This window comes from Mchenga conophoros, linkage group LG1 (genome assembly GCF_057382185.1).
Source record: "Mchenga conophoros isolate Kocher_MC1m ecotype Shallow Benthic linkage group LG1, M_conophoros_male_GT1.1, whole genome shotgun sequence".
NCBI lineage: Eukaryota > Metazoa > Chordata > Actinopteri > Cichliformes > Cichlidae > Mchenga > Mchenga conophoros.
In genome coordinates, this window is record NC_140526.1 from 19,862,348 (window position 1) to 19,876,287 (window position 13,940).

Below are 13,940 nucleotides of genomic sequence, written 5' to 3' on the forward strand. Positions count from 1 at the left end.
CAAAATTTGCAGGATAAGAAGCAAAAAAAAGTCAACATTGTTGTCAGTTTTGCATGATGTGCAGGATCAAAGGGGCCCTGAAGTAGCACTGTTGTTACTGATTTCATTGTTACAGGCTGTCGGCTGATTGTTGAAACATTACACAAACTTCTAAGATGAGCTTAGGCTAGTGTGTTACAAAGTTTCTTTTTTTGAAAATACAAATTTGCTTGCTTTTATAGAGCATACATTCTTTCAGTTCATAGAAGTAAAAACACTGGTATAACTACCAGCATCAACAAGAGTTCTGCTCCACTGTATCATCTCACTGACAGATGCCACGGTAAGTCAGCTGTGTGCAATGTAAGGGAACTGGAAATATCACCGCTTGCGTGTGAGCTTTACCTTTGAAGAAATGTCTGAAAAACATATTTCTTCTTAGAGTCTGTAAAGGCCTTGTGCTGGGGCTGGCACCTTTCAGATGTTTCCAGCCAATGTGGACACACCTGCATATTTTTACTCTACAGTCACATGCCTTTTGTTTAACTCAAAGGTGGATTATCAACAAGGCAACACTTTCTGGTTTTCAGAACCTCCATGTTCGCTGTTTGTCAGTTCAGAGAATTTGCTCTTTTCATGTAAAAGCAAAGCCTTTGTTCATATTTTTTTTTCAGTCAAATCAGCATCTGCAGAGGAGATGACACAAAAAAAAAAACTGCAGATCGTCATTTCAGGACAACAGGATTATGTACTGCTACTGTTTTTGAAATGAAACGGCTATTTTACTGCATCAAATGATTAAAGGTACCAAAACAAACGTATGAAGCATAAGCATTTAACTATTAATATACATAGGCTATAAAAATGACTAAAATTAATGGAGGGTTTCTGATGCTACAGAAAATATGAAGTTACTACCCAATTGTAAATTCTATTTGGTGCATGTCTTCAGCTCCCCCTGCTGTGTGACACCTCGTATTGTACATTTAATTAATTTATACCGAGGTTATTAGAGTTCACAACACCCAAATTAAATAGTAAGTGGGTATGAAAAAAACTGAAAATCCCAAAAACTAGACGTTACAAAAACATGTATTTATATAAATGACTGAAATAAGACACACCAGCATGCAGGAAATGTATTTAGTTTTTCTCAATTTGATCACATCTGTGAAAAATGGCTGGAATTGATTCACATGTTTACTGAGATTGGGATGTCTATATGACTGTAGATAAAATAGTATATTGTATACTATACCTGTTTTGACCCTGTCAGATTGTACCCCTTATAATATAACAATATAACTTCAGTCATATCTCTGTAAAAACTAAAGCTAAGGCAGACACTGATCAAAACAAAGCAATAGCAAACAAAATGAAATGAAAATAACTGATACTAATATCTATATGTGCAATAAAGTGAATGAACGCCATGTTTTTTGGCTTTGATGTGTTGTGTTATTGCTGTTATTTTGAAAAAACTGGAAAAAATCTGCCAGAAAAGCAATTGTGAGTATCTGTTCGCGCAGCATTAAAAGTAATATTATATTTTTCATGTGCAAGTAGGATAAAAACTTCGTTCTGCTGGTAGTAGTGCACGCCTAATCTAAGGGAGTAAACGTAGTGACGTCATTGTTGAGCGCCTCTGCTGGCCTTCGAAATGGGCTCGACTCCTGAGCCTTGATTACTTCAATTGTCCCCTCCGAATATCAACTTTTTAATAAAGAAACTCCTGTTCGCGATGACATTTGGAGGTATGTGTGCAGGTCGAGACGAAGCACGGGCGTTTATTAGAGGCTCCCCGCGCGCTGCCATCGTAGTTATGAGCTGATGTGAGTCGAGCAGGGCTGGAGTCAGTTCATTTAGCTTTAGCCGTGGGGCTAACTAGCCTGAACCTCTGGGCTGATGCACAGTGATAAATTATAGCGATAGGCGTCGTGGCCTCGTATAACATTAGCTACCATTTAAACTCGTCGGCTACGCTTGGTGTTGCACTGCGAAGTGTCACACTGTCACTTCTTTCTCCTTAAAAGTAGGAATTCTAGTAGCTAGCTAACTTTAGCTAAGTCAGCTAACGGTAAACAAATTTCCCTGGAGTGTAGCGATAACAGGAAGAAAACTCTTGACTTGTTACAGCATTAGTTGAAGAGATGTTTCTAGATGAAAATTCACATTGTTTCCCGTATAGTCATGCTGAAAGAAGTCTGGATTCTGGACTTTGATTTATTTATTTATTTTTAAATATAAGCTTTTTCAAATTAAGTGTGTGCTAAATTAGCAAATGTGCCTTTTAGGAGCTGTCCAAAAAAATCTGTCAGCATGTTTTAATCTCTTTAGAATGGGGTTGTGTTTGTATAGTAAACAAGCTGATATGCATTGCAACAGTTATATTTCCAACTTTATTACTACTCAAGTAGACATGGAACAGCTTGAATGTTTACTGGAGGGGGGCAGGGAGTGTGTGAATTGGATGTATTGCACTTAATTGCAGTGGTTTTATTGTATTAAAATGTGACTGTAAAAAGTAGTTAATATAAAAAAATGCTAAATTTTTGAAAATGGGGCATTAAATTACATTTTGTCTGTGTGTAATAAACAGTAATGAGTATTCATGTATTAGTACTATGTATGTATATATATGTCAAGCAGCTTAAGGGTTTGTTTTCCCAGTCAAATGGTTTATTTTTGCTTCTACAGATAGACATGATCAAAGATGATTAACAAAATTCTGCTCTTAGATCAGCATAGCTGTACCTTTCAAAGTGGACTAATTTTTGCCCATTTCTAGCTCCATATTTTCTTTTACGATTCTACTACAGTAACTTTGAATAATTCAAAGTTATGCTAACTGAACTTGTCAAACAGAGATAAGAGCAGAAAAATCTGTTTGAAATCAAGAGTTTTGGGTAGTCTGAAGCCTGAGATTTTTTTTGGTTGTACTCAAACTGATCCTTTTCTTTCACCTGAGATCAAGTACAATTACGCATACATTCAAAAACAGGCTCAAAAACTTTTTATTCAGACATTGTTTTATCATATTTTGCCGTTTTTACTTCCTGAATGCATTGCAAACCTGTACTGGGATTTTATTTATTTATTTTTTGTCTTCTGTGTTGAGCACATTGAGTTTGCATATAATAAATGTGCTATATAAATAAAATTGCCATTGCCACAGCAAATACCCTAACCTGGTTGTGTTTAATATGCACATTGTGACTTTACTAGTATATATGAATGACCAAAAAAAGGAAACCATAAGAGGTTTGCTTTAGTGCTTTCTTTCTGTGGTTGAGGGTAAACTAACACAACTTGTGGCCGACCATAAAGCCTAAAAATCAAAGTTTTAAGCACTGATGCAATGAGACAGTATTATGTGTCTTATTTTATTGTATTTTTCTTTTCAGGTAGTTTGGTAGATGAGGTGAACCAGGTGATTTCAGAACTGGTTCCTGTGCGGGCTGACTGGCTTGCAAGTTTCAGTTCCTGTGCAGTACAATAAAGCTACTGGCTTTGTCTGAGGATAGCAATGAAACCAGCTCAGGAGCGTAATCAGGAGTGCCTGCCTCCTAAGAAAAGGGATCTCCCAATAAGTAACAGCAGCAGTGGAGCTGGAGGGACAGTGGGAGGTGGGGTTCCAGTCGGAGGGGCTAACAGCGGAGCTGGCAGTGCTGCTGGTGGTATTGCAGAAGAGGAAGTGGTTTCCATCCAGAATTGTGGAGCCAGCAGTGAAACTCAGGGAGGGACCCCCTCTGGAGAGTGGCTGCGAGCTCAGCCAGGGCTTCATTATGGAGTGGATAATTCTGACAGCATACCGGCAGTGCCCGTTGACCAGTACAGTATGCTCTACAAAGTGGCCCTTCCATCTGCTACCTACTCACCTACCAGTTTACACCCAGTGTTAAGCCACATTTCTCCAGCCTATACTGTACACTCTCCCCTCCTGCAGCATCATCCTGGCATTCCCTATTCCCCTCTTGGTTATGCACAGATCCCTCATTCTTCTCTCCAGTTTGTCAGTTCCCCTTATGCAGCAGTACCTTACGCGCTCCCCCCTGGTTTTGTCCCAGGATCATTAATCTCTCCCTCAGGGACCATCCCGCAGCCCCATGCTGTGTCCCACCTTGTTCCCTACCCATCTGTCATACAAGAAGGTGTTGTTTCTCCACCTCCTCAGGCCCAGGTGGCTGCTCATACCTTTGCCAAAGTTGCAGCTTCCAGTGGTGTCCCACTGATGCTGCCCTCAGAGCAAGCTGCCCAGCAGCACCTTGGTACTGTTGGAGTCCTGCCTGCAACAGAGCTTAGCTCCCGAGGGATGCCCATCTTCTGCCACCCTCAGGGAGCAAGGGGTGCCACTGCTGTCAGAGACTACCACAGTTCCCAGCAGGAGAATGAATTGGAGGTGAATGGAGGGGACAAAGAGCAGGGAGCCAGAGAGGTTGTACCAGACTCGGTCTACACTGCCAGAAATGCACGTCTACCACAGGTTGCATCCAGCTCAGCATCACAGGAGCACAGCCAAGACAAAGTCCTGCAGAACCGAAGACTGGAAGAGAGAAGTTCTCCTGGTCAGCGCAGCACTCCGGACAGTGACCTGGAGGTGAGACACACTGATGGCTTTCTAACGTACCCTCTAACAGTGAAATGGTGATTTAATGCCTCTTTACAAGTTAATGCACAAAGAATAAACCAAAGTTAACAGTTAAATAAGAAGAGCCAGGAGTGATATAAGACGGTGTGTGACATTGTTCCATGTTACAGCTTAAGTTTTGTGTTTTACATGTACACTGAAGGGAAGCGTCACCTGATGCAAAGAAAATCTCACATTTGAACATGGCAAGCAGAGCATGACCAATAGAGAACACTTGAAGGGTCTAGAAATGATGTCCATGCAGATCAAACCATTTTACAGCCTTTCTGTAAAAGAAGTCAGAGGGAGCTCTATGGTGTCTGTCTTTTCTGACATCAGTTAAAAAATAATAATTTTGTGGTTGTTGTCTGGCCTGAAATCTCTTGTTGGAGAGGTTGAAGATTTAGGAACTCAATAATTAAAAGCCACTCATATTTTACACATTTGGTTTCTTCAGGCTGCTGTGAGGAAGCGTACCAAAAGCCATTTTTAAGTTGTTCTGTGAAATTAAGTTGTTCAAATAACTACTCATTTATTTATTCAACTCTCAGGTGCAGCAGGTGGTTGGGCGTTTGGTTTCCTCTAACCAAAGTGGTATCGGAGCACGGAAAGAGGTCTCCTTTGCTCCCTTGAACCTCTCTCAGGGTGGCCACAGAGCCAGAGATGTCCACGGAGAGAGTCCAGGTGTAATTTCCAGCCGAACGGCGTATGCGGCGCAGAACGCGAGTTACAGTGATCACAGAGTCACCGCCCTCCAGCAGCAAGCAGGACAGCCAGGCCACGCTGTCATGCTTGCCAATGGGCAACCGGTACTTATTCCCTTGGAGTGTCATCCGCATCAGCAACCACAGCAACACTACCCGGGACAGGCTAATGATGCCTCAGCCAGCCATGCCTCTACCACACTGGCCTCCCCTAGCCCAAGCTTTAAAGCCTCTGATTCTTCAGCCAGAGTGTGCCTCTCTGAAAGGGTGGAGCCAATCACAGCTCAGCAGCAGCCTCTCCCGCAGCCTCCAGTCCAGCCTACAGCAGATGCGACTCAGGCCTTAACTTCAAGCCTTGCTCCCGCACCGGCTTCTTGCAACCCATCGCACTTCATGAAGGGGGCAATTATTCAGCTGGCTACTGGGGAGCTGAAGCGTGTGGAGGACCTGCAGACTCAGGATTTTGTGCGTAGCGCCGAAGTGAGCGGAGGGCTTAAAATCGACTCAAGCTTGGTGATGGACATCCGCGCCAGCCAGCAGAGACCCGGCCTGGTTTCACTTCATTTTACTGTGGGGGAGCAGCAGAGCAAAGTGACCATCGACGTGCCCCCGGAGCACCCCTTCTTTGTCTTTGGCCAGGGATGGTCATCTTGCAGCCCCGAACGCACGGCCCAGCTCTACGGCTTGGCCTGCCATCATCTACAAGTTGGTGACATGTGTGTGTCCATCACCCTGCAGCAGCAGCAGCAGCCACCGCTTCCTCCACAACAACAGAAGCAACCACAGCACCATCATTCACAAACGCAACAACAACAGAACCTGTCCAGGACTATAAGCAAAGCCAATGCTATATCAGGACCTGGTCACCAGCTAATGGGGCCTCCAGCCCCTCAGCAGTCACGGCCACCATCTCATTTCAGGTTGGACCGCATTCACAGAGAAAGACAGAAGGATGGAGAGAAAGATTTGGCCGATAAAGAGGAAGCCACACAGCTCGGGGCTGTAGGCCGCACTGAGTCGCCCATCAGACCAAGTAGGACCTCAGGAGAGCATCCAAGGAGCCAGAGCAGTTACCACTTGCACACAGAAGGCTCTGCTTTTGCAGAGGCAGGGATGGGAGCAATGCAGGCTGCAGTAGGTGCCTCACAGAGACGCTGGTCCTCGCCTGGCCTCCGAAGATACAGTATGAAGGGAGACGAAGGGCCACGCCCTCAGATAATCAGCTCCAGCCACACAAGGCCTTCTTTCATCCCACAGGAGGTCAAACTGTCCATTGAGGGGCGCTCTAATGCAGGGAAGTAGCATCACATTTGGTAGCAACTATAGATGAGACTGCCACAAGTAAGAATGAGTCTGACAAGGAGAGAAAGAGGGAAAAAAAGAGTGTGAATGTATCCTCAGAATGTTTGAGATTTTGCACACCTAAAATATACAAAAAAATGACCAGATCCTTGTCTGTCTGGTGAGAAGTTTGATTTTGTTCGAATGCCACTCAGCCAAAAGATGCAGACCTTTCGGTCTCTAGCCAGCTGAGTTCATGGCGACGGGGCGGGGCGGGGCATGAAAAGTGGAGCAGAAAGTATGTAGCTGAAGAAATGCCTACCATAGAGTCCTTATACGCTGCATTTCTCTTCCTCCCTCCCTCCTCCGTCTCCACTTCCTCTTAACCATACTTGGAGGTTTCCATTGCATTCAAATCACTCTAGCTTCCTTTTTGACCAGACCGTCTCTTCAGAAGAACACAGACTACAGAAAAATAATATACGTGTATCGCAGTGAAACTACCAACCCTGCAAGTCGTGATCTATTAAAAAGATCACCGCCAGGGATCTTTAATCTGCTTCACTGCTAAGATCCTATTTCTATGAAAAGCACCCCCCCCCCCCCCCCCCCCCAAAAAAAAAAAAAAAAAATAGAGTAGAATTGCAGACATCAGCAGCTCCTTTGGTGATGTTGGCACTGTTGATGCTTTCATCAGTGTATGTTACATTATGCTTCTCCTGCAGGAGTCTGAAACCTCTGCTGTCAGCAGAGATACTCTCTCCCCTCTCTCGTTTCTGCAAAGATCTCGTCTCAGGCCAAGTGTGGCATGTCCCACTTGTCTTACACTGAAATAGCGATAAATCAATCAGCTTGTTTGTTCAGCAATCAATTTCTCCTTCTCCAAAAGCCATTCACCATCATACTCTCAGATTTAGGTTGATGGCCCCAACGTAGATTTACAGAAATAATAAGCGATGTCACGCATTCCACTATTAACTTTCCCCCATGTAGGGAATCATTTTACTTCTCTCCTCACTTCCTCATCACCCAAACTGGTCGAGACAGATGGCCACGCCCCTCAGCTGGGTATTGTCAGGCTTCTTCTCGCTACTGTCACCAAGTCCTTGCTCATAGGAATTTGTTGCATGACCTTTTACATTAGTTAAATGATTTAATTTCCCTTCCAAAGTCATGGCCTCCTCTCCTCACTTTACCTCAGAGCTTTCACAACCAGACTGGGGAATTTAGTTTTCTCTTGTGAACTTTGTAATTAAGGAGGAGGCACCGCCTGGTCATCACTAAAGCCACCTGTGGGAATGAGCCAGCAAGTTGTTTCCCTTTTTGCTTCGCTGGCTGCACTGCCACCTACAGCCCAGGAGTCCGGAGTTGGAGGGTGTAGTAGTTTTTTGTGTATATGAGTGGGGCCGTGATGTTCTAAACTTGACTTGCTCAGTAACCAGATTAAAGCAATAGTTATTTTTATGCTATGTGGCTTTACTGATCCGTATTGCCCTCTCCCAGGAACTTCTTGTGGGGTGTGGTAAATCTCGATAAATGTGCAGTGTGAGATCTCACCCTCTCATCCCTTGACTCTTAAAGGCGATGCACTCTTTTTAATGCTCATTTTCATTAATTTAGCAATCCTGCACAAACAAAGCCTTTGGAAACTTTCTCAAGAAGTCATTGTCCAAACATGGATTTTTCACTTCACTGATATTTTTTAATTTTTTTTTAATGGATTTACTGAAGTGCACATCCAAGAGATGCCCGGCTCTAATGAAATCACAATCATCATCAACTTCTTTTTTTTACCTTTTAAAGTGTACGTTTTGCATTGATACTAGGCTGTCTTTATTCCAGTGGTTCCTAAGATTGTCTTGTGTTGCACATAGCAGATGTCACATTTATTTCATACTGACCTTTAAATAGGAATCACAGTACAGTAGTTTATTTTTTTAATGAAGGGAATAGGTTTAAAGTATTGTTGTTGGGGTTTTGTGGCGAGAGGAAAAAAAACTGACTTGCGTTTCTAAATCTGTTTACAAATTAGCCGACATAAATGCTGCAGTTTCTTCCTTTTGTCTTTCTTACAGGAGAAAAAAAAAAGAATCAAAAAAGGGTGTAATTAAAAATAAGTGCAATTAGACCATACATAAAATCGTAGTCAGACGACATTCCTCATTCAGACATTCCCATCAAAAAGTACTTCTTTTGCCATAGATATCTGGACTTACCTTTGGCAAGTTAGGAATATTTCATGTATCTTTTAAATTCGACGTGCTCTGACAGCAGCATCAGTTGTGTGGTTGTTATTGTCATGTGTGCTGTTATGGACTAGTTTGTTTGTGAGGTCCAGACACTGTTGTGTGTTTCCCTTATATCCTCGTGATTCACTGAACTTCTATCAGCAGATAGAAGGGGTCATGAGATTGAGCCTGAGCAGTTTTAAAGGATGGGTTCACATTTTTCTTTCTCTCACGCACACATATTACTTATTCCTCCTATCCATTCTTGCTTGTATAAAGATTCCCTCTCAAAGCTACAGCGGTCTTTCAATGCAGTGTTGTGGAATAATAATATTGGGCTTCAGGAGTCATATGGCAAAGTCGCACATTAAAATAACTTTTAGACGTTTAAAATGTAACAGTCGTGCCATATCTATAAAAATAATACTTTAGTTTATTGCGTGTGCAGTTTCTTTCCAAAAAGTATTAACAATTGTAGGGATGTGGAAAACAAAATCTGTAACTATAACTGCTAGACAGTTATTTGATATTTTCAAGTGTGTATTAATAATATGTCAGTATTTCTTTTCTTTCTTTAAAAAAAAAAAATCATGGTTATCCTAACACCCGCATATCATGCTTGTTGGAGATACACATTGTGATTTGTGAAAGTCAGACTCCTGAAGACGCCAAGTTGTGGAGAATGATGAAAGAGTGAGACTGTGGGTGCACGCGGTAGAGATGAGTGTCTTCTAAAGAGTGCTGGGGCTCAGCCTTTAGAGACAGGGTGAGGAGTTTGGTTTTTTAGAAAGGGCACAGAGTAGAGCTGCTACTCATCGACGCTGAAAGGACGAAGTTCAGGTTGTTCGGACATGTGGTCAAGATGTCTCCTGCATTCTTGGTAAGGTCCAGGTGTGTCCTACTCGGAAAACCCTTACTGTCCTTCCAGAAGAGCTGGCCATGGAGAGCCAAGTCTGGATGTCTCTGTTTCGCCTGCTGCCCTCACATCCCACTTAAATGTCAGTGTAGGCCTGAAATGAACCTTTTTACAGCCGGTGTGGACAGGAGGAAAGATTTCAACTAATAACTGTCAAACTTGATATGGACAGGTTAGTCAAACTAGCAAACATGTGAACCCAGACTTTTTTTTATTTTTATATCTGATCATCTGATTGGAGTTTTTCATCCTGTAAGCAATATACACAATACCTGAAAACATTTCACGTAGTCTTCTCTATGCAGTAACCTCAGTATTGTACCCTTCATTGTCTTAACTCTGAAGCAGCGGGGCAGGTCGGCGGATGCAGTCGTTCCACGCTGATTTTTGCTTTAAATTACTCTTCTAATAGGAATCTAAGCAGTGTTTTGCTTTACCACTTTGTATTTTATGCTCAGTGATTCTCATCGATGTTTATTGTCCTGCGACGCCACACACTTTGCCAAATAGCAATGCATTCGTCCTGCATTACCATGGCGCGATTGCTGCTTCTGCATTATGTGTAAGGTCAGGATTCAATTGACGACATTTAAATGGTGCGAGCAGTGCCACCTGTGACTTTTTTCTTTTCCCCCTCTGCTTTTGGGAAGTATCCACTCAAATAAAGATGTCTAATGATCCACATCACTGATCGTCTGTTGCTGTAAGTAATTGCACTAAATGTCCTCCTTTACAGTGTTTGAAATCTGTTGGTAGTTTGAAGAGTTTCAAAATGTAAAGCACACAAAAAAATCACGGAGAAATCACAGGTTGTGCGTTTCTGTAGATAGCTGTATTTTTTGTATAGATAGCTTCGATGATGCTTGTCGTTAATGCCTTAAATTCTGCTTTGTACAATATGTGAAATTGAAACGATGCTCCAGGTAGGCTCAGCGTCCCAGTTTCAGGTTGAATAAGAGTGAATCAGAAATGACAAACATTCATATTTAGATGTCTCAAAGGTTGACTGTGGGCTTTCTTTGGGACATGAACTCTGCAACGTTTTGGTTTGGTTTCATTTTTCTTTTTAAACACATTTCTTATTCCGTTTTTAATAGATTCTTTAGGCTCATATTTAACATTCAGATCCTTTATTTTTTTTTTTCCAGTATGTGGGAATGGAAAGGAGGCTTTTCTCTGCACTTTTTTTGTACACAAGACAGCAAAAGGAGGGCAATCTATTAATTCCTCACATGCATAGACAGATGCACAGTTGTTTTTATTGTTGTTGCACAGAATTTGTAGGGTTTTTTTTTTTTTCTTTCCTCCTTAGAAATTAATGGGTGGTGTTTGGTGTTTTGTGCTCTGACAGTCTGAACAGCAGAGGCGGGTTTGGATAAGTGAGAAAGGCTGCATAAAGCCAAAACTTTTCTATCGGTGGTAATGTGACTATTTTTTTTTCTCTTCAATGTTTTGTGGCGTTGCTCGATGGGATTTCTATGTGAACTACTTCCTGTTGATCCAGTATTGCAAAGGTGAATTTAGGACGGTTTTGGTGCCGCTGATGTCGAATTAAATCAGGAGAAATGAGAACGGTTAAAAGTTTTAAAAAGTCTGTGTATTTTCAGATATGACTTTGTACTATTTTTTTTTCCTTCTGCACACGGTGACACTGCTTTTTATGTGACGCATAACTAAAAACAAAACAAAAAACAGCATCTTTTTAAATGCCTAAATCTGCAAAAATATATGCAATTATGTAAATGTAACATTCAATCCTCAAGTATAATCCAGGTTGTATGAACTTTGTATAGTGAGTTTTAATATCGTATGGCCGTACCAATATGTATTGATCTTAATCAGAAGCCTTAGAGTTGTCGACCCAAAGTGCTCCCTTAGAATATCCTACACCTACCTGACTTTAACAAAGCATTACTATCTCTATTTTGTTGCGTTTTTATTTGTATCCTTTTTGAATAAAATAGATTTGTACTGTATATTTGTACCTCTCTGTGAACTACTTAGAGCGGTTTTTTTGTTTGTTTGTTTTGATTTGTTTTGCTGTTTTAATTCTATGTACTTTAAGGACACAAAGATATTGTATTTTTATTGTTACAGCTAACTTGGAGACATTGCATTTATCATGTTTGTTAAGTAAACACAATATAATATATATATATATATATAAATATATATACAAATATAAATATAAACAATTATCCAACTTGTGTGCTGTGATTCTTAGTCCTGTTGTGCATTTATTATTTTAGAGAAACTGGTGGCTTCAGTTTCTTTATTGTAGGTTCTATACACCTACAATAGTATATAAAAGATCTTCTCAGGATTATACGGTATATAATATATATATATATAGTCCTTTTGGTGAAAAAATGCTTTTAATTATAGTTGTGGTCAGAGGTTTACACGCACTCATCCCATCATGGCCATGAATGTTATGGTAACTCGTGGCTTTTTTTTTTTTAAACTGTTCTTTTTTCAGAGCATACAGCTTTCATGACCAGCTTTAAGAAGTGGGTGCACACTGGTTCTACACAAGCTACACCCACTTTAGAGGGAGGTTATTTTATCTACTTTATATTTTGCTGCTTGTGAATAACCCATTTTACAAGTTGATTGTCACATCTTGACCTGTAATGTATAGCTGGTAAATATAGTAGTATACAATAAGAGCTGCTGAACAAAAGTGCTCATGTCACATTGTTACACAGTGTTAGTGTAACCCGTTCATGCGTTACGCCTGTTGTTCTGCGTTGTGTTCTGGCGTGAAAGTAAGAGGCAGGAGACAGTACTGAGTCTTTGGCTCTTTACTGCACATCTGCAACACAGAAATATGCGTTCGATCTGTGTGTGTCATGCGACTGCCAGTACACCTCTCCTCCGGCCATGCTGAAAGGAGCTGAGCCTGCAGCTTCATTAATGTACATTAATGTAATGAATCAAATACAACAAATTGTTTTAAAACATTAACTTAAGCTCTCAAAAACAAAAAGCACAAAATAAATAATATGTCACTGAAAAAACATCAAAACAACTTATAAGAACAATAAATGAAAGACTGCATCTCCAAAACATAAGAACATCTCCATACCTGCAACACAGAAATATGCGTTCGATCTGTGTGTGTCATGCGACTGCCAGTACACCTCTCCTCCGGCCATGCTGAAAGGAGCTGTGACCGGGGCACACATGCACGCGCCTACGTCACCACGCAGCGCACACATGCACATGAACGCACACAGACTCGGATCACACAGGTAGGAGAGTGAGATGCAAAAATGACATATTTAATCCAAAAAAAGAAAGTGTTTTGGGTGAAATTCACAAGTATTTAACACATATGTTACATTAGCTTAGTTTTATATGTGTTATAAGCCAAATTGTATAAAATGTATCAATTTACTTTCAGTAAATGGAAACATTCAGAAGATACACGTCTGTACACAGCTGTCCAAAGTAAAATGCACACAGGTAACCCTATTATGTAATCTAGTTATTTGGGATTTGAGCGCATTTGGTACTTGCACTGGTTACCTCACATAGTATATCACAATAGGTCCTGAAATTTGTTTCTCCTTTTATTATGTCTGTTATTTTGCAGGACATTTCTTGTTTGTGTTTCATCATTTCCTGATGGTCTTGGGGAGTATATCATAGCTGGCTATTTTGATGTCGGTGTCAACTACTACCCTGTCCACCATAATGTTTATGAATTTCAGTCTAAGCGTGCATGGTGCCCACTAAAGTCCTGAGTTGTTATGAGGATACGTGCGTAGACCTACATTTTTTAAGTTTGGCACTCAGTGATGATCTCACTCTGTGCTTAAAGTTTAAGCTATTAACCTTTACAACTATTAGCACTTACAGACAATTTAGAATTGCCAATTAACCCAGTGTATCTAAAAATAGGGGTCAGGTTCTCCTGGGAGGACAAAGCCACTTCAGCTAAAACAATGAATGACCAGGGTGGTAATGCAGCGAGTTTAAGTTGAACTAATGATTCATGTATAAACACAATTTGCAGGTGAGATTGTGCTTTTACTTTAGTTTGATTCTTGAAACCTAAATGCTTCCCCTTGTTAATGATTAATGAAGACAATGGGCTGCAGGGGCTCAAGGTTTGGAAACAACAGAACTGATCTTATGCAGTGCTTTGTAGGAAAAAAAAAAAACAATGCAAAAAATGTAAACAATGCTGCAAACCAACA

The 13,940-nt window shown here is 41.0% G+C and overlaps 1 protein-coding gene across 1 annotated transcript; it reads left to right on the forward strand.

Annotated features, from left to right (window-relative positions):
* Positions 1–1,620: 1,620 nt before the first annotated feature.
* atxn1l (ataxin 1-like) lies at positions 1,621–7,197 on the forward strand. The gene is made up of 3 exons (XM_085269539.1): positions 1,621–1,733; positions 3,384–4,576; positions 5,158–7,197. The coding sequence occupies exons 2-3, from the start codon at positions 3,506–3,508 to the stop codon at positions 6,610–6,612; spliced, it is 2,526 nt and encodes an 841-aa protein (XP_085125665.1). The 5' UTR covers positions 1,621–1,733; positions 3,384–3,505; the 3' UTR covers positions 6,613–7,197.
* The last annotated feature ends 6,743 nt before the right edge of the window (positions 7,198–13,940 follow it).

What these genes read in the sequence shown, in the direction of transcription:
- atxn1l (XM_085269539.1), top strand. Translation starts at nt 3,506, where the DNA reads ATGAAACCAGCTCAGGAGCGTAATCAGGAGTGCCTGCCTCCTAAGAAA. An exon ending in CTCCGGACAGTGACCTGGAG is followed by an intron (nt 4,577 to 5,157) that starts GTGAGACACACT and finishes TTCAACTCTCAG; the next exon opens with GTGCAGCAGGTGGTTGGGCG.